The sequence below is a fragment of the Herpailurus yagouaroundi genome, unplaced genomic scaffold, assembly GCF_014898765.1.
Source record: "Herpailurus yagouaroundi ecotype Mexico unplaced genomic scaffold, PumYag 322, whole genome shotgun sequence".
Classification (NCBI taxonomy): Eukaryota; Metazoa; Chordata; class Mammalia; order Carnivora; family Felidae; genus Herpailurus; species Herpailurus yagouaroundi.
The window spans coordinates 363,398-389,082 of NW_024412539.1; the positions used below are offsets into that span (position 1 = coordinate 363,398).

At 39.0% G+C, this 25,685-nt stretch overlaps 2 protein-coding genes across 8 annotated transcripts in view; one reads left to right on the top strand and one right to left on the bottom strand.

Moving 5' to 3' along the window:
• PDZK1 (PDZ domain containing 1) overlaps nucleotides 1-8,687 on the top strand; it is a 59,724-nt gene extending 51,037 nt beyond the window's left edge. For all 7 annotated transcript variants that reach the window (XM_040462480.1, XM_040462477.1, XM_040462475.1 and 4 more), the window contains 2 exons: nucleotides 6,299-6,589; nucleotides 7,899-8,687. In XM_040462480.1, coding sequence (XP_040318414.1) covers nucleotides 6,299-6,589; nucleotides 7,899-7,952 — 345 coding nt within the window. In that variant the 3' untranslated portion in view covers nucleotides 7,953-8,687. The remainder of the gene's footprint in view (nucleotides 1-6,298; nucleotides 6,590-7,898) is intronic.
• Nucleotides 8,688-8,911: 224 nt separating this feature from the next.
• The window catches only part of GPR89A (G protein-coupled receptor 89A), a 64,075-nt gene continuing 47,301 nt past the window's right edge, over nucleotides 8,912-25,685 (bottom strand). The window contains exons 10-13 of the mRNA XM_040462501.1: nucleotides 13,073-13,168; nucleotides 10,862-10,951; nucleotides 9,687-9,752; nucleotides 8,912-9,553 (exon numbers count right to left, since the gene is read on the bottom strand). Of these exons, the coding sequence (XP_040318435.1) occupies nucleotides 9,347-9,553; nucleotides 9,687-9,752; nucleotides 10,862-10,951; nucleotides 13,073-13,168 (459 nt within the window). The 3' untranslated portion in view covers nucleotides 8,912-9,346. The remainder of the gene's footprint in view (nucleotides 9,554-9,686; nucleotides 9,753-10,861; nucleotides 10,952-13,072; nucleotides 13,169-25,685) is intronic.

The window sequence follows — 25,685 nt, forward strand, 5'->3', positions numbered from 1 at the left end:
GGTAATGCTGGCCTTGTAGAATGAATTTGGAAGCTTTCCTTCCTCTTTGCTTTTTTGGAATACTTTGAGAAGGATAGGTATTAATTCTTCTTTAAATGTTTGGTAGACTTCACCTGTGAAGCCATCTTATCCTGGACTTTTGTTTGTTGAGAGTTTATGATTCCTGATTTTGTTACCTGTAATCAGTCTGCTCAGATTTTCTATTTTTTCCTGACTCAGTCTTGGACGATTCTGTTTCCAGAAATTTTTCTATTTCTTCTAGGTTGTCCAATTTATTTATTTTTATTGAAGTATGGTTGACACATGTTCTATTAGGTGTACAACATAGTGATTCAACAACTCTAAATGTTATGCTGTGCTCAACCACAAGTATAACTACCATCTGTCCCTGTACAACACTATTACAATATCATTGACCATAGTCCTGCTGTAACTTGTTCTGTTAGTTGTTCATTCTATAATTGGAATCCTGTATCTCCTACTCTCCTTCACCTATTCTGTCCATCACCCCAATCCCTTCCCCTTTGGCAACCATCAGTTTATTCTCTATTTATGGATCTGTTTCTGCCTTTTTTTTTTTTTTTTTTTTTTAGATCCTACATATAAGTGAAACTATATGGTATTTTTTTCTCTTATTTTACATCTAGGTCCATCCATGTTGTCTCAAATGGCAGATTTCATTTCTTTTTTTTTTTTTAACGGCTGAGTAATGGACACTTAGGTTGTTTCCACATTTTGGTTATTGTGGATGATGGTGCTATAAACATAGGGGTGCATGTATCTTTTCAAATTCGTGTTTCCAGTTTCTTTGGGTAAAATACCTAGTAGTGGAATTATTGGAACCTATGGTATTTCTATTTTCTTTTTAAAAAAATTTTTATTTATTAATATTTAATTTTTTTAAATATATATTTTTTAATTTTTTAATGTTTATTTATTTTTGAGAGAGAGAGCATGAACAGGGGAGGGTCAGAGAGAGAGGGAGACACAGAATCTGAAACAGGCTCCAGGCTCTGAGCTGTCAGCACAGAGCCTGATGCGGGGCTCGAACTCACGGACTGCGAGATCATGACCTGAGCCGAAGTCGGTCGCCCAACTGACTGAGCCACCCAGGCGCCCCTATTAATATTTAATTTATATCCAAGTTAGCTTAGAGTGCAACAATGATTTCAGGGGTAGTTTCCTTAATGCCCCTTTTAGCCCATCCCCCATTTAGCCCATCCCCCCTCCTACAACCCCTCCAGTAACCCTCTGTTTATTCTCCATATTTAAGAGTCTCTTACATTTTGTCTCCCTCTCTTTTTTTATATTATTTTGCTTTCCTTCCCTTGTGTTCATCTGTTCTGTGTCTTAAAGTCCTCATATGAGTGATGATATTTCTATTTTCAATTTTTTGAAGAACCTCCATACTATTTTCCATAGTGGCTGCACCAGTTTACAGTCTCACCAACAATGCATGAGTGTTCCTTTTTCTTCACATCCTTGCCAACACTTGTTATCTCTTGTTGTTTTGATGTTAACCATTCTGACAGGTGTGAGGATATCTCATTGTGGTTTTAATTTGTGTTTCCCTGATCATCAGTGGTGTTGAGTATCTTTTCATGTGCCTGTCAGTTATATACATGTCTTTGGAAAAATGTCTATTTAGGGCCTCTGCCCAATTCTTAATCAACTTATTTGTGCTGGTGTTATCATTTGCAAATATCTTCTCTCATTTAGTAGGTTGCTCTTTCATTTTATTGATGCTTTCTCTGCTGTGTAAATTTGTTTTATTTTGGTATAGTCCCAATAATTTAGTTTTGCTTTTATTTCTCTTGCCTGAGAGCATGTATCTAGAAAAATGTTGCTAAGGCCAATGTCAAAGGCATTACTGCTTACATTTTCTTCTAGGATTTTTATGGTTTCAGGTTTCTCACTTAGGTCTTTAATTCATTTTGAGTTTATTTTTGTGTATGGTGTGAGAAAGTGGTCCAGTTTCGTTGTTTTGCATGTAGCTGTCCAGTTTTCACAGCCCCATTCATTGAAGAGGCTGTCTTTTCTCCACTGTATATTCTTGCCTCCTTTGTTGTAGATTAATTGACCAAATAAGCATGGGATCATTTCTCGCCTCCCTATTCTGTTCTATTGATCTATGTGTCTATTGTTTGTGCCAGTACAACACTGTTTTGATTACTGTAGCTTTGTACTATATCTTAAAAAAAAATTTTTTTTTTTTAGGGGCGCCTGGGTGGCTCAGTTGGTTAAGCGGCCGACTTCGGCTCAGGTCATGATCTCGCGGTCTGTGAGTTCGAGCCCCGCGTCGGGCTCAGTGCTGACAGCTCAGAGCCTGGAGCCTGTTTCAATTCTGTGTCTCCCTCTCTCTGACCCTCCCCCATTCATGCTCTGTCTCTCTCTGTGTCAAAAATAAATAAACGTTAAAAAAAATTAAAAAAAAATTTTTTTTAATGTTTATTTATTTTTGAGAGAGGGAAAGAGTGTGAGCAGGGGAGAGGCAGAGAGAGGGAGACACAGAATCTGAAGCAGGCTCCAGGCTCTGAGCTGTCAGCACAGAGCCCGACACAGGGCTTGAACCCACGAATAGTGATAGTTTCTTTGGTGGAGTCTGTAGGGTTTTCTATGTATAGTATGTCATCTGCAAATAATAATTTTACTTTTGCCTTATCAATTTGGATGCGTTGATTTCTTTTTCTTGTCTGATTCTTGTGCCTAGGTTTTCCAGTGTTGTGTTGGATAAAAGTGGCAAGAGGGAAGGTTGTCCCATTTATTGGCTTCTAAGTTTTCATAATAGTCTCTTATAATCCTTTGTATTTCTATGCTGTTGCTGGTAAGTTCTTTCATTTCTCATTTTGAGTCCTTTCTTGAGGAGTCTGCCTAAAAGTACACAATTTTGTTTATATTTCAGAGAAGTAGGTCTTGATTTCATTGATCTTTTCTATTTTTGTCATCTCTATTTCCACTCAGATCTTTATTTCCTTCCTTCTTCTAACTTTGGGTTTTGGTCCTTTTCTAGCTTTTTCAGGTAGAAGGCTAAATTGAGAATTTTCTTATTTCCTAGGGCAGTATCTCTATAAGCTTCTTAGCACTGCTTTTACTACATCCTGAAGGCTTTGAATTGTGTCTTTATTTTCATTTGTCTCCATGTTTTTGTTTTTTTTCCCCCTTCTTGATTTCTTGGTTGACCCATTCATTGTTTAGTAGCTACATGGAGTAGCAAACTCCATATTGGTGTTCTTTTTAGATTTTTTTTTTTGTGTGATTTCTAGTTTCATACTGTTGTGGTTGGAAAAGATGTAGGATATGATTTCAATCTTAAATTTATTGAGACTTGTCTTGTGGCCTAACATGCGATCCTGGGGAATGTTCAATATATAATTGAAAAGAATGTGTATTTAGCAGTTTTTGGATGGAATGTTCTGTATATACCTGTTAAGTCTGTCTGGTCTAATGTGTTGTTCAAAGCCCCATTTTCTTATTGATTTCTGTCTGGATGATATATCCACTGATCTAAGTGGAGTGTTATAAATCACCTACTGTTATTGTATTACTGTCAATTTCTCCTTTTATGTATATTAAAAATTGCTTTATGTATTTTGGTGCTATGTTGGGTGCATAGATATTTATAATTGTTACATGCTGGATTGTTCCTTTTATCATTATGTAGTGCCTTTCTTTGTCTCTAGCTATAGTCTGTTTTAAAGTCTATTTTATTGGGGTTCCTGGGTGGCTCAGTTGGTTAAGTGTCCAACTTCAGCTCAGGTCATGATCTCATGGTTTGTGGTTTTGAGCCCCATGTTGGGCTCAGTGCTGACAGCTCAGAGCCTGGAGCCTACTTTGGATTCTGTGTCTCCTTCTCTCTCTGCCTCTCTCAAAAGTCAATCAACATTAAAAATTAAAAAAAAAAAACATTAAAAAAAGTCTATTTTATCTAATGTAAGTATTGCTACCCTGGCTTCTCCCCCAACCCCCTGCTTCATTTGCATGGTATATGTTTTCTAGCCCTTCACTTTCAGCCTGTGTCTTTAGGCCTGAAGTGAGTCTCCTAGAGGCAGCATATAGATGGGTCTTGTTTTTATATCCCTTCAGTTACCCTCTTTCGATTGGAGCATTTAGACCATTTACATTTAAAGTAATTATTGATAGGCATATAACTACTGACATTTTGTTACTTGTCTTCTGGCTATTTTTGTAGTTCTTCTGTTTCTTTCTTTTGTTCTCTTCCCTTGTGATTGATGACTTTTGTGTTATGCTTGGATACCTTTCTAATTTTTTGTGTATCAATTATAGTTTTTGGTTTATGGTTACCATGAAGTCCCTACATAACATCCTAAATATATAGCAGTGTATATTAAGTTGATGGTCACTTAAATTCAAGTATATTCTAAAAGCACGTTTATTCCCTCCTCTCCACATTTAACGCATGTCTTATTTTACACATCTTTTTGTTTTGTAAATTCCTTATTTTTTTTTAAAGATATGATTGATTTTACTACTTTTGTGTTTTAACTTTCATATTAGGTTTAAAAGTGACTGATTACCACCTTTACTATAGGTTTGCTTTTATTGGTGAAATTTTTTCCTTTCCTAATTTTCTTCTAGTTATGGCCTTTTCTGCTTAGAGAAGGTCCTTCAACATTTCTTACAAGGCTAATTTAAGGGTTGTGATTTCCTTAACTTTTGTATGGGAAACTCTTTCCCCTTCAATTCTGAAAATAATCTTGGTTGGTAGAACATTCTTGCATGTAGGTTTTTTCCTTTGAGCCCTTTACAGGCCCGAGGGAGAGTGGCATCTAGCTCCAAGTTTCTACTGAAAAATCAGTTGAGAGCCTCACGGCATTTCCCTTGTATGTAGCTAGCTGCCTTTAAGATTCTCTATCTTTAATCTTTGAGATTTAAATTATCATGGGTCTTGGTGTTCCTCCTTGGGTTCATCTTGTTTGGGGCTCTCCTGGACCTGAGTGTCTCCCCAGGTTTTAGGGAGGTTTTCAGCGATTATTTCTTCAAATAGGCTCTCTGTCCCTTTCTGACAGGAATGACATGAGTGTTACTATGCTTGAGATTTTCCCAGAGATTCCTTAACCTAAACTCAATTACAATTTTTTCTTTTTGTTGCTCAGTTTGGGTGCTTTCCACATTACCTGTCTTTGCAGATCACTTACCTGATTCTTCTGTGTCATCTGTTGATTCCCTCTGGTGTATTTTTTCCAGTTATTTTAAGAAAAAACCAATCAGAGTTAAAGAGATAGAAAATATATTCTGTAAGTTCTGAGTTCATCCACTCAGCAGGTTGATTGCTCATCTCCATTTTGTTCAGTTTTGTCTTCTTTCCATTTGGAGCATTTTTTTTGTTCTCCTCATTTTGTTTGACTTTTGGTGTTTATTTCTATGAATTAGGCAAAACAGCCACCTCTCTCTGTCTTAAAGGAGTGGCCTTGTGTAGAAATGTCCCCAGTGCAGACTGTGTGTGCCTGGTGGCTTTGGTTGGAGCCAGCGTCGGTGGCATGGCTGAAGCAGGCCTGGGCTGGGGGCGGGGGATGGTATTTTGGGGTGCTTTGTGCCCTGGCAGCACAGCTGGAGCTGTAGCAGGCAAAGGCTGAGGGTGTCCTGGTGGGTGCCATCCTGGGGCTGCCTTGCGCTGGTGTGGGCTAAGGTCCAAGGGCTTGCCGAGGTGGCAGGATGGCTAGGGTGCCTGGCCCTGGGCCCGTCTGCACTAGCAAGGTGGAGACGGAATGTAAACAGTGGTACCTGCCAGTAGCTGTGACGCTGGAGAAGTTCAGCACTTTCCCGCCCATTTGGTGGATGCTCTAGGGTTAGTGAGTTGGTTCCCTTTAGTTAGTCTAGCTGCTCTTTAAACTGCTTTTTTGCTGCACCCCAGTCTGTGTGCAGACCCCTCCGTGCTCTGTCGCTCGTGCAGCGCGGTTTTCAGCATGACCGTGTCTCCATGTCTCCTGCCGTTCCTTATGTGGTCTCTCTGTCCTTTATTGTGCAGATACTGTTCAATCAGCCCTCAGTTCTTTAGGAAGAATTGCTCTGTATGTAGGTATAGATTTGGTGTCCGTGAGGTGGGGTGAGTTCAGAGTCTTGTGCTATCATCTTGGACCCCTCCAATGGTATTCATTGGAGTATGGAAGTTGAAGCTTTGAGAAGCAGAAAAGCATTAGAGCGCCTTTCTTCTGTACCTCAAGGAGAAATAACACGGTTAAGAAGAAATTCTCAAAGCCCTCTCTCCTCTGAAGGGAAGCCAATCTAACATTCCCTTATCTGTGCCTGGAAGTGATAATTCAGAACCTCTTTTTCACAGGTACAGAAGGGCAGCCCTGCCGAACTGGCAGGGCTGGAGGATGAGGATATCATCATCGAAGTGAATGGAGGGAAGGTGCTGGAAGAACCCTATGAGAAAGTGGTGGACAGAATCCAGAATAGTGGGAAGAATGTCACACTCTTAGTCTGTGGAAAGAAGGCCTATGATTATTTCCAGGCTAAGAAAATCCCTATCGTTTCCTCTATGGCTGATCCACTGGATGCCCCCCCTGATTCCAAAGAAGGAACATTGGCAGAACCAGAGCACGACTCACACGTGGCAAAAGAACGAGTGAGTGGTGATAGGTTTCTCTCAGTGATCTAACCTATCAGCGTATGATAAAGTCTTTCATAAGTACACCTTAGGTCTATGTTTGCCACAGATTTCCTAGAATACTAGAAAATTACAATGTAAAGATAAGTCATTTTGGTGGAGAGGAAGTGGTATGAGGACAAGTTTCTTTTTCATAGCATGGAGTTGACAGTAACTGTCCAGAGAAGGTAAGTTTATCAAAATTATAATGGAACCACCAGAAGAACCTGAATCAGACTAGCTATGTACAAATTCTGGTTCTGTCACTTAATGTCCTTGGGCAAATGGATTTATTTTCTCTTTGCCTCATTATCCCCACCTGTAAAACAAGGAGGATTTGTAGGACTGTTATTAGGATTATATTATCGAAGACTAAAGCACTTCAAACAGGGCCTGGTTAATGGTAAGCATGAAAATGAACTGTGGTGTTTAGGGACATATTGTTTTTAAGATCATTGGCGGTGTATTATTGCTAGGGAGGAATAAGCATTACTCTGTATTTGGATTAAATTCCTTGATAAGTCTTTTGCATCATTCTTCTTTCTATTACCTTTAATTCTACTCTATTTACAATTAATTACTGGTAATATAAATTAAATACTATTTGTTAATGAATACCCACTTAGTCTGGAGGGCTATAATAAAAGACCATACACTGGATGGCTTATAAACAACACAGATTTATTTCTTACAGTTCTGAAGGCTGGCAAATCCAAGATCAGGGCACTGACAGCTTTCGGGTCCGGAGAAGGCCCTCTTCCAGGCTGCAAACTGCCAACTTCTTGCTATGTCCTCACATGGTAGAAGGGGATAGGGAGCTCTGGGGGTGGGGGGTGGGGGCTCTCTTATAAGACATTAAACCCAACCACAAGGGCTCTGCCCTCATGACTTAATCACCGCCCAAAGGTCCTACCTCCTAATATCATCACCTGACCTCAGGATTAGTATTTCAATAGGCGAATTTTGGAGACATACAGTCAGACCACAGCACACATAATAGCCACTGACCTTGCATTCGTGACTGCTTCACGAAGAAAGCATTCTAGTTGTCTTTAAAAAATTCAGTGATAGCTCTGTAGCAAGTCAATTATAGGACTGTGCTAGCTTTATAGAAAAGATATATAGACATTAAGAAATTTGTTAGTGTCAAACAGCAAGCTGGAAACAAAGCCAAATGTAAAATCCAGATTACCTGGCTTCTAGTGAGGGACTCTACTCCCTGCCTCAAGTCATGCAACTGCTGACATTCATACTCGCACTTACAGATCTTTTGTTCTCTTTTGCACAGGCGCACAGTACAGCCTCACATTCTTCTTCCAATTCTGAAGACACAGAGATGTGATGAGAGCAAATAATGGCTTTGGCTGACAGCTGTTTCTGGGCGTTCAGTAAGAATCCTTTCCCAAGGAATGAGCTGCCACCCATTTACTGTCTCTGTTAGAGAAGAGCTCCTCTGGGAACCAGTTCATCACGTGTGACTCTCTTCTGTAGTCATTTGCCTTGGGGGCAGATACCGCAATAGATGGCTTATTTATGGTCAACTTAAGGCAGGAACCAGATTCTTTTCAAGTGATCTCTTTCAAGCTTCAACTTAACTACATTTCTTTGTATGATGCTATCTCTTAATTCTATAGGCTCCTTGAGCACCAAAGATGATTCACAAATCTGTACACGTGAAAGCTCATTATAGTATCTGAGCAGATAAGCCTATTAAAATTATGGTTTTGTAAGAATGTTGTGGTTGCTAAAACAGATGCCATTAAGAATGCCTTTAGAGTCTTCCTTGTTAGCTGATCAAACCTTAATAGTGCTTTTGTTTTTGGTAAACTTGCTTTTATGCTTTAACTTTCATTTTGCCTCTGGAAGTCCCAGCACAATAAAATTCAGGATTTCCTTAAATTGCATTTCTGAATATTCTATAAACTTCCCAACATTTTCCTTTCACAGATGGAGAAAAGTAGGGTCTACAATAGGAAAACTTATTCCAGTTGAGTTATTCATTGTTTTACCCCACAGCATGAGGGGGCAGATGGAAAGAAAAAAAAAACTGAGACATCATCACCAACTTGAATGCACAGTAATTCACTCTCAAATACGGACTTAAAAGGAAATCAATAAAGATGATATACCTGACCTCTCTCGGTAGAATCTATTTCAGTAGCACACCATTCCATCCCCGGACAAGAACAGATAACCTGTTGGTAATTTTTATGGGGCGGGGGTTGGCTGGGGGATGCCAACTCACGTTAGATCACACAAGCACACTACCAAGCTATCCTTGATAAAATGAAGCTAAGGCCAAAGGGTTCCAATCTGATTTTAATGATTGTCAATCTTAAGGGAAAGCCAGAACCTCCTCCGTGTGAGCCTTGACAGAGATCCTGTGTGTTTGGCCCAGCTACCTCAGACTTCCCCTTACCCTAGGGCTCCAGTGTATTCTCCCAGACTAGTTTCTTGGCTCTTTTCCACCCCTCTTCCGCCATGCTGCATCAGCCTCAAACCCACGTGGGATGCGCTCCGCTGAGGGCTAGCTTGAGTTTACTTCACGCTCATGTTCTAGCTAATGCTACATGATCACAGTATCAGCTGAGGAGGAAGGCATAAGCTGGAGGTAGAATCTGCTACCTCAGTGTTTTGATTGTTTAAAAAATATTAGGCCCTGGTCCCCTCCATTGTTTTCTCTTAAATCCAAATTCTGACGCTACTGGCCCGTAGCAGTCTGTAACAGGCATGAGTTCAAGGTGCCATATGCTTCTCTGGTGCCTGTTTGTGAGCCAAATAGAGGAACAGTATGCTGGAGAGAGCACTGACCAGGAAGATCACATCAAACCAACGGTGATAGAAGTTGAACTGTAGCTCCCCCAGGACTTCGGTGATTATGGTACGATATTCTAGAGGCATGCTCATTCGAATCAGCAGCACAGAGGAGACAAAGTACATGCCCTAGAAGTTAAACAAATTAACCCGGAGGTCACTTTGTGGTCAGGGATCAAAGGGAATTGTTAAAATATTCAGAAGTACAAAACACTTCTGGTATTTTACAGTTGTAATCATAAAGCTAGTTCGTGAAACTTACCATTATCTGTGCTAACAGCAGGACAATGACGTTGGAGGACTTACTGCTAGAGATGGCATAAAAGAACTGTCAAGAAAGGGAGGAGAATTTATGCGGTACTGCTAGACACTTGTGTCAAGAGCATTAAGTAGCATAATTAAAAATGTCTCTTCCAGGGCGCCTGGGTGACTCAGTCGGTTAAGTGTCCGACTTTAGCTCAGGTCTTGATCTCATAGTTCATGGGTCTGAGCCCCGCGCCGGGCTCTGTGCTGACAGCTCGAAGCCTGGAGCCTGCTTCGGATTCTGTGTCTCCCTCTCTCTCTGCCCCTCCCCTGCTCATGCTCATGCTCTGTCTCTCGAAAATGAATAAACGTTAAAAAATAAAGTCTCTTCCATGCAGCAATCCCATAGGGAACGACTGGTACAGTTAACGCCATGAAGAGAAACAGACTGCTTGCTATGTTGCGCTCAGAGGGATATTTGGGGGTTTTAAGAATTACGTTATGACATGAAGGGATTCCAAGCTGTATCAAGTTTGTCAGAAACTATGTGACACATATGACTTTCATATCATTATGAAATATTAGAGCAGATTACCTCAGGCCACTCCAAGCTCTTATAATTATTACTAGGCTCCTGAGCTCTTTCCAAAATTGTGTGAGATGCCTGTAGATCCATCCTTCCTCTTCCCCTCCCAACCTCTTCACTCGTTTCATTCAAGCCCTTCTTGGATTTCGAGATTCCCCGCCTCGTCTCCAAGAGAAAATTTACCTTCTGCCTCCATGAAGCCTTCCTGTGTTGATCAGAAAATAGCCAAACATTCTGCTTCTCCTACTCCCATGTCCTCCTTATAAGGGACCCTCACAGTTATTCTAACCTCAAACACCTCAAATACTCAAATTCTAACCCAAATACCTCCAATCTTCTTCATCCATTCCAAGTATCCCTGGAACACCTACTGCATGCCAGCTTCTGTTCCCAGATGCTGGTGCCGTATCAGTGAACGCAACGGACCATGATCTTGTTCTATGACCTTTGGTAAAAGTACGCATCTGATGGGCGTGGGATGTAAATCCAACTATTTGTGACTGTTGTTTAAGATCTCAGAAGGCAGAAATCTTAATTAGGTAAAATTATCTTGTGGTGCCACGTGTAATTAAGCAAATAAGAAATTTAAACTCAATGATACAACCTACCTTGGTAAGAGTGATCAGCAGTCCTCGGATAGATGTAACGATGATGATTCCAACCAGAATGAAGGAAATGTGTTGAGACCAGAACTTCACCTGCCACCATAGAAAGAAGGAAAAGTATCTGTGAAATCTCTGTTGAGAGACACGTGAAGGCTATTCTCCTGATACATTCTGATTGCTTATGTGACTGTGAGAGGGTACTTCATTGGGCCCTGCCTGATTAAAAAAAAATTTTTTTAGGAAGGGAGAAAAGTAAGGTGCAACTAACAACACCTAGGAAGGTGGCAGTGCAAATCTTTTTTTTTTTTTTTTAATGTTTATTTATTTGAGCGAGAGAAAAGGAGCATGAGTGGGGGAGGGCAGAGAGAGGGAGAGAATTTCAAGCAGGCTCTGCACTGTTAGCGCAGAGCAGGCCCGACACGGGGCTTGAACTCACCAACTATGAGATCATGACCTGAGCTGAAATCAAGAGTCAGACACTTAACTGAGTCACAGAGGCATCCCTGCAGTGGATATCTTAATGAGACTTAATCAAGACAGGACGGAAGCAAGTGCAGTGGAGTGATGAAAATAACACTAGTCAGTCTGAGGAAACAGAGATGGAGCTAATGATGCAGCTTCAATGTATTACGTGAAAAGCACGGATTAAAAGGAAATTAAATAGCAGCTAAATTACTTTTAACATCTGTGAAGGATAGTCCCCTCATTGCCCATAACTTTAAGAAATTATTTTATAATAAAAGAATATGTCAACATTCTCAGCTACAGTCTAGGACATAATTGACCTTCACTTGAATTACACGAGGGTACCTTTTTCTCCTCTTGGACTGCTTCATAGTGGCAGGCAGCTTTGGAACCCTGTGCTTGATTCGGGTCTGAAAAGTAGCTGCCAGGGAAGTGCTATTACTAACATCTAAAGGTGTTACTCAGAATTCTGAAACGTGGAGTATGCAGATGAATTGTAGATTAAATATATACATACACACACAGCAACTAAGTAGCCTCACAAAGCACTGATAAGGAAGAACACTTCTAATAACTGAGCCCAGGAAAAAATGAAAAGAGGAGAAGAAAACACATATGTAACAGTGAAGCATGGGTTATGGGATATTTTATAAACTACTTGAACGAAAGGTACCATGTTCCTTCATGTGAAAAAGTTTACACCATCGGTTTATCATCAAAAAACGTGCTTTGGGGTGCCTGGGTGGCTCAGTTAAGTGTCCAACTTCGGCTCAGATCATGATCTCACAGTTCGTGGGTTCAAGCCCCACGTCGGGCTCTGTGCTGACAGCTCAGAGCCTGGAGCCTGCTTTGGATTCTGTGTCTCCCTCTCTCTCTGTTCCTCCCCTGCTCATGCTCTTGTCTCTCTCTCTCTCCTTCAAAAATAAATAAAAACATTAAAAACAAAAACAAAAACATGTGTTTTGAATTGTTTCTGAAGGACTGGAGCTCATTTTGCTCTGGTTCATTTTCATTTTATCCAGCATCTAGCTATCAGGAGCATGTCCAGTTGAGACGGATGGCTGGGGGTAGCATGCAGTCTGTCACTAGGATCCTAGCCCAGCTAAATGGTCCTCACAGGGACTAAGAGCATGACTCTGGGCTTACTATCAAAGTGCTAATCAACTAGAATCATTGGCTATATATATATATGTGTGTGTGTGTGTGTGTGTGTGTGTGTGTACATATATGTACACACACACACATATATATATATATATTTTTTAAAATATACTCTTCTATTAATAAAGACAGAAAACATAAATCGGGACAAGAGTGTTTAATGATAGTGGTATCATAAAACAGGTAGAAAGAGAATTAAAACTGCACGGGTTACACTTACCATCTTTAGCTCAAAGTCCACATTAATTAATTGATAAAGATAAATTTTTTACAGCAGACATAATTTCACTTCTAACGTGGAACGCTAATTAGTAGTTAATTTTCTACTAGAGGAATCAAAGGTGAGTTTTGGATTTGAAGATCTCATTATATATCACAGAGAGAAGTATCTAATATTTGGTGGGGAGAAACTGGTGAGGAGTAGTCAGCTACAGAAAAGCAGAAGACGAACTATAGAAATAATCGGCATCTAAGTCAGTAATAAGTACCAGCCATCACTTACGGTTTTATGCCCTTTACAAATTTGCTATAAGAATATGTCAAAAAACAATGGAGAATGGGAAGAACAAAAACAGACTTAATTCTTACATCAAATTGGATCCCCAGATAGTTCACAGTGATCTCAATGCCTCTTGTGACAGGATCAGTTTTCCCAACCCGGTCAAAAACGATATTAATCGTTGCCTGTAAAGACACAGACCTTTATATATTAGAGCATCTCAATAATCACTATTTCAAAAAGTGACTCAAAATAATGAATTAATCAATATAACATCCTACAGGTAGATGTTCCATCCTACCTATCCTATAGGTAGATGTTCTTAAAAATTCAATTCTATTCTCAATCTAAATCATATATAAAACATCTATTATAGTTATTCACATATAGGCAAACAAAAGTCCTTATGTACCCTACCTTTTCTGTAAAAAATAAAGAGAAAAAAAGGCTATGGCATAAGGCATGTATACCTTCGGTTAACAGAAGTCAGAAAGGTAACATTCTGGTGATACAGTTAGAGTGAAATCAAGGAATTCCAGGGTCATTCCCTCTGGTTATTTTCTGAATGCTCTAAGAGCAATCACTAAAATAATGAAAAGAGAGTTACAGCTAACAAGGCAATAAGAGATCAGATGGAATTATGAAAAATATCCAATTTATCCAAAAGAAGGCAGAAACAAAGAAAAAATGGAAAAAAGAACAGATGGGACAAATAAAAAACATAATAACAACATGGCTGTTTTCAACCCAACCATATTAATAATCACATTAAATGTAAATGGCCTAAACCAGGGTTGGCAAACTCTGACACTGTAGTGATAGTAGCCACAGATGATACGTAGATGAATGGCCTTGGCTGTCTTTCCAGTAAAACTTTATTTACAAAGGCAGGTGGTGGTTGGATTTGATCTGTGAGCTGTAGATGGCTGACTCTTGGTCTAAACATGCCAATTAAATGGCAGAGACTGTAAGACTGGATAAAAAAGCAAGACCCAATTGTACGTTGTTTATAAAAATCTACTTTAAATATAAATATACAAATAGGTTAAAAGTAAAAGAATGGAAGAAGATATACTAACACTAATAAAGAGAAAGAGAAGTCTGTATTAATATCAAAGTAGATTTCATAGCAGAAAATACTGCCAGGGATTAAAAGGGTCATTTCAATAAGGCGTTCAAAATGACCCAGAAGGTGCATGTACCAAATAACAGAGCTTTAAAATACATGAAGCAGAGGTGTCAGGAAGATGGTAGAGTAGGAGGATACTGAGCTCACCGTGTCTCAAACACATCAAGATAACAGCTATATCTGTGCAACTAACTCTACTCTGAAAACCACCGGAAGATTGGCAGAACAGACCATCCACAGTTAAGTGTTGGGAGGCCACATTGAAAAGGGTAGGAGGGGCTGAGACACGGTTGGGAACCAACCCCCACCCGTCTGTGAGACTAACCACAAACAGGAGGGACACCACAAGCACAGAGGAGAGGATCAGATCCCACCCTAGGCACCCGAGGCAGTGGGATGAGGAATTCCAGTAACATGTGGCTTTGAAAACCAGTGGGGCTTAACTTGGGGAGCCTGTAAAATCAGCAGGGCTAAACTCCAAGTACTTTAAAAATTAGCAAGGCCTAACTCTGGAAGAGCCAGAGGGCAACAGGAAACGAAGTCCCTGCCCTTGAAGAGCTAGAATAAATACCTTGGCCTGAGAGACAGCAAAGAAGCAGCAGTTTGAAAAGTGCCCAGGGTATATGTGAAGAATATTCATTTATTAATCTCAGTATGTGCTGGAGGCGCAGGGAGACTTCAAGAACAAAACTGCTGGGCACCATTTCTCTTCTCCTCCCCCAGCCTAGATAGCCAGACACCTGTGGGCACCAGGGCTAATACTCCCTACCTATCTCGCTAGCACCAAGTGCCCTGGCCCCATGTTCACCTGGGGACCTGCCTGCCTCGGCAGGTGGCCCTCTAGCACAGCTCCTGCCCTACTACAAGCAGCCTTAGCAGGGACCAGCACCACTCCAGAGGGACTGCTGTCTTGGGGAAGGGGAGAGATCACATCAGTGTGCCCATAGTTCCAGCAGCTGAGCCTCTTAGTTGGCTGTGCAGGGACCAAACCCTGCCCAGTGTGCCCAGAGCAGGCAGAGCAGGTCACTGCAGCCATCTGGGCTGAAGGCAAATGCAACTCAGCCACAGCAGTAGGGCGCATGTTTCCCACAGAGGAGACACCCTTGGAGCACCTGGTTTTGGTGACCAGGGACACTGCACTACAGGGCACCACCGGGTCTCTTCTACACAAGGCCATTACTATCAAGACCAGGAGTCACAGCTGGCCCCCAATACACAGAAACAAACAGAGAGCTAGATAAAACAAGGAGACAGAGGAATATGTCCCAAATGAAAGCACAGGACAAAATCATAGCAAAAGAGCTAATCAAACTGAGAAAGGCAATATACCTAGATAAAGAACTCAAAGCAATGGTCATAAAGATACTCATTGGACTTGAGAAAAAGTGGACGAACTCAAGGAGAACTTCAACAAAAACATAAAAAAGAACTAGAGATGAAGAATGCAATAACTAAAATTAAAAAAAGCACACTAGAGGGAAGGGCAGATTAGAGGATGCAGAATGGATCAGCAATCTGGAAGACAGGGTAATGGAAAGCAACAAAGCTAAACAGCAAAAAGGAAAAAAAAGGAATAAAAAATGAGAAAAGGTTAAAGGAACTCAGCAACTCCATGAAGTGTAGTAACATTCGTATTATAGGGATCCCAGAAGGAGAAGAGAGAGAGAGAAGGGGGCAGAAAACGTCTTTGAAGAAATAACAGCTAAAAACTTGTCTAATCTGGGGAAGGAAACAGACATCCGAATCTAGAAAGCACAGAGAGCCCCTAACAAGATTAACCCAAAGAGGTCCACACCAAGATGTGTAATAATGAAAATAGCAGGAAGTAATGATAAAGAGAGAATTTTAAAAGCAGCAAGAGGGGTGCCTGGGTGGCTCAGTCGGTTGAGCGTCCGACTTTGGCTCAGGTCATGATCTCACAGTTCATGGGTTTGAGCCCCGTGTTGGGCTCTGTGCTGACAGTTCAGAGCCCAGAGCCTGCTTCCGATTCTGTGTCTCCCTCTCTCTCTGCCCCTCCCCCACTCACACTCTGTCTCTCTCTCCTTCAAAAATAGATAAACATTAAAAAAAAATTTAAAAAAAAGCAGCAAGAGAAAAATAAAACCAGTTACTACAGAAGGGAAACCCTACAAAGCTATTAGTTGATTTTTCACCAGAAACTTTGTAGGCCAGAAAGCAGTGGCATGATACATTCAAAGTACTGGAAGGGAAGACCTGGAACCAAGAATACTCTACAAGCAAGATTATCATTCAGAATAAAAAAAGATACAAAAAGTCTCCCAGACAAAAGTTCAAGGATGAAATCACCACTAAATAAGCCTTACAAGAAATGTCAAAGGGAATTCTTTGAGTGGAAAGAAAAGGCCATAATTAGGCGAAAATTATGAAAGGAAAAACTTTCACAGGTAAAAGCAAACATATAATAGACAGTAGAGGGGCACCTGGGTGGCTCAGTTGGTTGAGTGTCCAACTCCTGATCTCAGCTCACACCATGATCTCACGTTCATGGGACTGACCCCTGCACTGGGCTCTGAGCTGACAATGAAAGCTTGCTTGGGATTCTCTCTCCCCCCATTGCCACCCCCCCCTCCCGCTTCTCCCCTGCCTGTGTGCACTCTCAAAATAAATAAATAAACTTAAAAAAATTCTACACATAATAGATTAATCACTTGTAAAGCCAGTATGGAGCAAAAGTAATAAAATCAATTATGTCTACAAAAACCAGTCAAGGAATACACAAAATAAAGAGATGTAAAATATGACATCATCTACATAAAATGTGGAGAGGGAATAAAAATGTACTTTTAGAGTGTGTGTGAACTTAAGCTCGAACTTAAGTTTGATCAACTTTACAGACTGCTATACACCTAAGATGTTATATATAAACCTAATGCCAATCACAAATCAAAATCCTACAATAGATACATAGAAAGTAAAAAGAAAGGAATCCAAGCATAACACTAAAGAAAACCAACAAAACACAAGGGAAGAGAGTAACAGAAGAAGAAAGGAGCAGAGTACTACAAAAACAACCAGAAACAATGAACAAAATGGCAAGAAGTACATAGGTATCTATCTATCTATCTATCTATCTATCTATATTTATTTATTTAGAGACAGACAGACACAGACAGTGCATGCTCATAGCATGCACATGAGCGGGGGAGAAGGGCAGAAGAAGAGAGAGACAGAATCTTAAGCAGGCTCCATTCTCAGGGTGGGGCCCGATATGGGCTTGATCCCATAACCCTGGGATCATGACCTGAGCTGAAATCAAGAGTCTGACATTCAACCAACTGAGCCACTCAGGCACCCCTCAATAATTACTTTGAATGTAAATGGTCTAAATTCTCTAATCAAAAGACAGAGGGTGACTGAATGGATAAAAAAACAAGACCCATCTATATGCTCCTTTAAAAGGCTCACTTCAGACCTAAAGACACATACAGACTGAACATGAAGGGCTGGAAAAAAAGCACCATGCAAAAGGTAGAAAAAAAAGGTAGAGTAGCAATACTTACATTAGATAAAGTAGACTTTAAAACAAAGACTATAGCAAGAGACAAAGAAGGCCACTACGTAATCATAAAGGGGTCAATCAAATAAGAGTATATAACAACTAAATATCTATGCCCTCAACACAGGAGTACCTAAATACATAAATAATAACAGACAACTAACACTCCACCTATATCAATGTAGATTATCCAGACAGAAATCAATAAGGAAACAGTGGCTTTGAACAACATCTTAGACCAAATGGACTTAAAAAAGATATACTGAACATCCCATCCAAAAAACCACTGAATACACATTCTTTTCAAGTACCCATTGAACAGTCCCCAGGATAGATAACATGTTAGGCCACAAACAATCTCAATAAATTTAAGAATACTGAGATCATATCATGCATCTTTTCCAACCACAATGATATGAAACTAAAAATTGATCACAAGAAAAAAATCTAAAAAGAATACCAATACATGGAGGCTAAATAGCATGCTCCTAAACAATGAACGGGTTAACCAAGGAATCAAGGAGGAAATAAAAAAAAATACAGGAAGACAAATGAAAATGAAAACACGATGGTTCCAAGTCTTTGAGATGCAGTAAAGAAAGCCATTCTAAGAGGGAATTTCATAGCAATACAAAACTAACTCAAGAAACAAACAAAAAATCTCAAATAATCTAACCTCACACCTAAAAGAGCTAGACTTTGAAAGAACAAAGCCCAAAGCTAGCAGAAGGAAGGAAGCAATAAAGATTAGAGCAGAAATAAATGAAATAGAGGGGAAAAAAAAAACCCACACAAAACCAAAACCCCACAAATCCAATGAAACTAGAACCTGTTTCTTTGAAAAGATCAACAAAATTGATAAACCTTTAGCCAGACTCATCAAGAGAGAAGACTCAAAATCAGAAATAAAGGAGGAGAAATTACCATTGACACGACAGAAATACAAAGGATTAGAAGAGACTATAATGGGGGTGCCTGGGTGGCTCAGTTGGTTGAGCCACCAACTTCGGCTCGGGTCCTGATCTCACAGCTCGTGAGTTTGAGCCCCGCATCGGGCTCTGTGCTGACAGCTTGCAGCCTGGAGTCTGCTTTGGATTCTGTCTCCCTCTCTCTCTGCCCCTAACCCACTCGCATTCTGTCTCTGTCTCTCTCAAAAATAAAGAAGCATTAAAAAAAATTTTTTTAGGGGCGCCTGGGTGGCGCAGTCGGTTAAGCGTCCGACTTCAGCCAGGTCACGATCTCGTGGTCCGTGAGTTCGAGCCCCGCGTCAGGCTCTGGGCTGATGGCTCGGAGCCTGGAGCCTATTTCCGATTCTGTGTCTCCCTCTCTCTCTGCCCCTCCCCCGTTCATGCTCTGTCTCTGTCCCAAAAATAAATAAAAACGTTGAGAAAAAAAAAATTAAAAAAAAAATTTTTTTTAGAAAGAAGAGACTATAATGAAAAACTATGCCAACAAACTGGACAACCTAGAAGAAATGGATAAATTCCTAGAAACATATAATCCTCCAAAACTGAATCAGGAAGAAATAGAAAATCTAAACAGAGCAATTAGTAGCAATGAAATTCAATCAGTAATAATAATAAAACAACAACAACAACAGAAGCCCAGGATCAGATCGTCCCACAGGTGAATTCTACCAAACATTTAACAAAGACTTAACACCAAAGAGGCGAAAGACCTACACTGTGAAAACTATAAAGCACTGATGAAAAACAGTGAAGATGAATCAAATGGAAAGATATTCCATGCTTGTTGTACACCTTAAACTAATGTAATATTATCTACAGAAAGAAAGAAAGAGAGTTAATACCTATTCTTCTCAAATGATTTCAAAAAATAGAAGAGGAGGGAAACTTCTAAATTCACTCTATGAGGCCAGCATTTAAAATCCCTGATACCAAGACCAGACAGACGCTACAAAAACAAACAAACAAAAAAACTACGGGCCAATATTTCTTTTTTTTTTTTTTTTTTTTTTGAGGCAGAGAGAGAGCATGAACAGGGGAGGGTCAGAGAGAGGGAGACACAGAATCTGAAACAGGCTCCAGGCTCTGAGCTGTCAGCACAGAGCTTGACGCGGGGCTTGAACTCACTGACCACGAGATCATGACCTGAGCCGAAGTCGGCCGCTTAACCGACTGAGCCACCCAGGCGCCCCTACAGGCCAATATTTCTGATGTACATATATGCAAAATTCCTTAACAAATTTTAGCAGACTGAATTCAATAATGCTCTTAAAAAAACCTGTCCACTATGATCAAGCAGAATTTATTCCAGGAATACCAGGGTGATCCAGTATTTACAAATCAAACATGATAAACAAAATCAACAAAATAAAGGATAAAAACCACATGCTCATCTCAATAGATGCAGAAAAAGCATTTGAGAAAATACAACATCCATTCATGATAAAGTGGTTTTAGAGGGAACAAAGTGGGGTTAGAGGAACAAACGTCAGCATAATAAAGCCATATATGAAAAATGTACACCTAACACCATACTCAATGGTGAAAAACAGAGCTTTTCCTCTAAGACTGGGAAGAAGACAAGGATGTCCACTTTCACCACTTTTATTCAACATTAATATTGAAGTCCTAGTTCCAGCAGTCAGATAAGAAAAAGAAATAGAAAGCATTCAGAATGATAAGGAAGACATTAAACTGACTGCAGATGACATAATAATATATACAGAAACCCTCAGAGATGCCACCAAAAACTATTAGAACTTATAAATTCAGTAAAGTTGCAGGTACAAAATTAATATACGGAAATTGGTTGCATTTCTATACACTAATAATGAAGTACCAGAAAGAAAAATTAAGAAAACAATCCTATTTACAACTGCACCAAAAAAGACGATCTAAGAATAAACTTAAACAAGGAGATAAAGACCTGTACTCTGAAAACTATAAAATATTGATGAAAGAAATTGAAGGCAACAAAAACAAATGGAAAGTTATTCTGTGCTCAAGGACTGAAAGAATCAGCATTATTAAAACGTCCATGCTACCCATAGCAATCTACAGATTCAAGCAATCCCTGTCTAAGTACCAACTGTATTTTTCACAGAACTAGAACGAATAATCCTAACATCTGTATGGAACCACGGAACACCCTGAACAGCCAAAGCAATTGTGAAAAAGAACAACGCTGGAGGTCTCACAATCCTGGAGTTCAAGATATGCTACTAAACTGTAGTAATCAAAACAGTATGGTAATGGCACATAAACAGACAGCTAGATCAATAGAACTAAATAGAGAGCTGAGAAACAAACCCATGCTTATACGGTCAATTAATCTATGACAAAGGAGGCAAGAATATACAGTGGAGAAAAGACTGTCTCTTCAATAAATGGTGTTGGGAAAACTGGACAGCTATATGCAAAAGAATGAAACTGGACCACTTTCTTATACTACATACAAAAATAAACTAAAAGTGCATTACGTACCTAAATGTGAGATCTGAAACCGTAAAACTCCTAGAAGAAAACATAGGCAGTAATTACTCTGACACTGACCATAGCAACACTTTTGTAAATATGTCTTGCAAGGCAAGCGAAACAAAAACAAACATTAACTACTAGGACTACACCAAAGTAAGAAGCTTTTGCACAGTGAAAGAAATCATTAACAAAACGAAAAGGCAACCTACTGAACGGGAAAAGGTATTTGCAAATGATGTATCTGATAAGGGATTAATATCCAAAATATATAAAGAACTTCTACAACTCAACACCCCAAACACAATCCAGTTCAAAAGTGGGCAGAGGAACTAAAGAGGTATTTTTCCAAAGAAGACAAAGAGATGGCCCGCAAACACTTGAAAAGATGTTCAACATCACTAGTCACCAGGCAACTGCAAATCAAAACCACAATAAGACATCCCCTTACACCTGCCAGAATGCCTAGAATAAAAAAGACAAGAAATAACAAGTGTTGGTGAGGATGTAAAGTAAAAGGAACCCTTATGCAGTGTTGGTGGGAACGTTAATTGGTATAGCCACTGTGGAAAACAGTATGGAGGTTTTTCAAAAAATTAAAAATAAAAATACCATATGATCCAGTAATCCTGCTACTGGGTATTTACAGAAAGAGTATGAAAATGCTAATTCGAAAAACTATAGGCACCCCTATATTTACTGCAGCATTATTTACAACAGCGGAGATATAGAAGCAACCCAAGTGCCCATCAGTAGATGAATGGATAAAAAAGATATGATGTATTCATACAATGGAATATTACTCAGCCACAAAAAAGAATGTGGTCTAGCCATTTGCAATAACGTGGATGGTCCTAGAGGGTATGATGCTAAGTGAAATAAGTCAGACAAGGAAAGAAAGAACACCTGATTTTACTTACATGCGGAATCTTAAAACAAATGAACAAAGAAGTAAACAGACTCTTAAATACATATAACAAATTGGCAGTTGCCAGAAGGCAGGTAAGTAAAGGAATGTGTGAAATGGATAAAGGGGATTAAGAGGCACAAATTCTTAGTTATAAAATAAAAAAGTCACAGAGATGCAATGCACAGCATAGAGAATATGGTCTATAATATTGTATAACATCGTATGGTGACAGACGGTGACCACACTTATAGTGGTGAGCACTCAGCAATGTATTGAATTGTTGAATCAAATATACTGTACACCTGAAACTAACATTGTATGTTAATTATAAGTAAAAAAAAAAAAAACGCACAAAGCACAGAGAACTAAAAAGAGAAATAGACAAATCCATAACAATGGTTTGAAATGTCATCACCTCCTCTCAATAACTGAGAAGATAGAAAAATCAGCAAGGATACAGAAAACTAACAATACTACCAACCAACTTGATCTAATTGAGATTTATACAACATTCTAACCAGCAAGAACAAAATACACACTCTACTCAAGTGCACATGGGATGGATATTAGCCATGGTTGAAAATATTCTGGGCAGAAAACAAGTCTCAATAAATTTGAAGAGATCAAATTTAAGACAAATCAAAGTACGTTCTCAGATCACATGGTTTAAACTTGAAATCAATTACAGGATGATATTCCTCTGATCACCAAATATTGGATAACATACTTCTAAATAACCCATGAGTCAAAGAAAAGGAATTATACATATTTTGAACTGAATGAAATAAAAATACAACACACATCTGAAATGCTACATTTTGAATCAATGTAATATACTATACCAGCCAACTAAAAAGAAAAAATATCATATGGTCCTCTCAATAGATGCAGAAAAAGCATTTGACAAAATCAAACACGTGTTCATGATTAAAAACACTCAAGAAACTATGAATAGAAGGGACTTCCTGAACCTGATAAAGGGCATCTAGGAAAAGCCAACAGCTAACACCATACTTCATGGCATAAGACTGGATGCTTTCCCCCTAAAATGAAGAACAAGATTAGGATGACTGCTCTTACCACTTGTTTAATTTTGTACTTTGGTGTGATATGGCTGAAGGAGAAGAAAGATGAGATAGAATGGGATGGGATGGGATGGGATGGGAGGGGAGGGGAGGGGAGGGGAAGGGTAGGGAAGGGAAGGGAAGGGAAGGGAATGGAGGGGAGGGGAGAGGAAGGGGAGGGGAGGGAAAGGAAGGGAACGGAAGAAAATAAAAGGCATCCAGAAAAGAAACAAGGAAGCAAAACTGTATTTGCAGAGAACAGATTGTCTATGTAGAAAAAAATCCTATGAAATCTACAAAAAACTTTAAAAATAAGCGGGTTTAGCAAGGTTGCAGGATATGAAATCAACAGACAAGAATCAACTGTGTAACTACATAATTATACTAGACACAATTGTGTATCTACTAACACTCAGAAACTGAAATTATAAAAACATTCCCATTTATAATAGCATCAAAAATATATTTGAGATAAATCTGAAAAATGTAAAAGATCTATACACTAAAAACTATAAACAATGCTGAGTGAAACTACAGAAGATCTAAATAAATGGTTACACCGTGTTCATGAATTTTAAGACTCAATATTAAGTCAAAATTAAGTCAAATTGATCTGAAGATTCAATGACATTCTAATACATATTTCAGCAGGTATTTTTGTATTCAGCAGTAATTAAAAACTGATTCTAAAATTCATATGGAAATGCAAAGGGCACAGAATGGCCAAAACAAATTTTCAAAAAGGAGAAAAAAAGAGTATTATTTATTTCAAGACTTATTAACATATATATCAATAGGAAAAAACAAATAGAAAAAATATGTGGTCAATTAGTTTTTGACAAAATTGCAAAGTCAATTCAATGGAGAAAGGATAATGTTTTCCACAAATGGTGCTACAACAAGTAGATATCTATGCGAAAAAAAATGAACTTGGATCCACACTCCAACATCATATGAGAAAATTAACACCAGATGGATCATGGACGTAAATGTAAAAACCTCAAACTATAAAATGTATAGAATAAGACAAGAAAAATATCTTTGTGACCTTGGGTTAGGCCAAGATTTCTTAGATACCACACCAAAAGCATAACCCATAATAGAAAACAAAAGATACAGCAGACTTCATCAAAATTAAGAACTTCAATTCTTTGAAAGATACTACTAAGAGAATGACAAGCCAAGCCAGTGACTGGGAGAGAATATGTGAAAATCACATTTGATAAAGGGTTTCCAGAATGCAATGAAAAATATGCAAAACCCAATAAAAAAGAAGCCTAATTTAAAAGATGGCAAATAGTTACCCCACCCTCTCACATATACAGGTGGCAAATCAACACATGAAAAGTTGTTCAACATCATTAGGCATTAGGAAAATACAAATTAAACAATTCAATGCCACCTCATACCTATTAGAATGTCTAAAAGACTGACTACAAAATGTCAGCACGGATGTGGAGTAAACGAAATTCTCAAACACTGCAGGTGGGAATGTAATAGGGTACAACCTCTTTGGAAAAGTTTGGCCATTTCATACATTTGCCATGTGACCTAGCCTGTTTCCTCATAACAGGAAAGAGAGCACATGTCCACATATAAACTTATACACAGATGTTCATAGCAGCTTTATTTGTAACATCCCCAAAGTGGAAACAAATACCCATCAGCAGGTGAACGGATAAACAGACTGTGGTACAATAACACAACGGAATACTACTCAGCAATGAGAAGGAATAAACTATTGACCACACGATAACATGAATGAAACAGAAAGTAATTATGCTGAGTAAAAGCTGCCAGACAGAAAAAGGGTACATAATTTAAGACTCTATATACATAAAATTCTAGAAAATAGAAGTGGTTACCTGGGGACACATGAGAGAGACATTACAAGGGGGTACAAAGAAGATTTTGGAAGTGATGGATGGGTATGTTCTCTCCAAAGTGTGGTGATAGTTGTTGGACAGGTGTCTACATAGGTCAAAACTTACCCAACTATACCCTTTAAATATGTGCAGTTTACTGAATGTCAATTACACCTCCATAAAGCTGTTAAAAATGATATGCTCCTCTAAAGGCTATGTCTTGGGAAAAACTTTTTAGTAGCTTAGTTAATTGAACATACTATCTTCATTTATCTTCTCCACTGAATGAATCAGGATTTAAAAAAGTCCTCTGAATAGGCATTGACATCAATTTATTATAACATTAGATCCATTAAAATCCAGAATCTTCCATTCATCTATACTGATCAAAATTAACAAGCTGACAAAGCTCCTCTTTGTGCAAACACAGCCCCAGTAGGAAAGTCACCAAAACAGAAAGTCCAATCAGCCTTTTCTGTAATCACACTGAAATCCACGAATACCTACAGATGAGACACAAAATGAATGTACACAAAATGCACATAAAGAATATGGCATTGAGAGTGCCACATAAGATGAATTTATCTGTAGAAATAATGTTTCGGAATTTACTTTGTATTTAATTTTTTTTTTTTATTTAAAAAAAAATTTTTTTTTTTCAACATTTATTTATTTTGGGGACAGAGAGAGACAGAGCATGAACGGGGGAGGGGCAGAGAGAGAGGGAGACACAGAATCGGAAACAGGCTCCAGGCTCTGAGCCATCAGCCCAGAGCC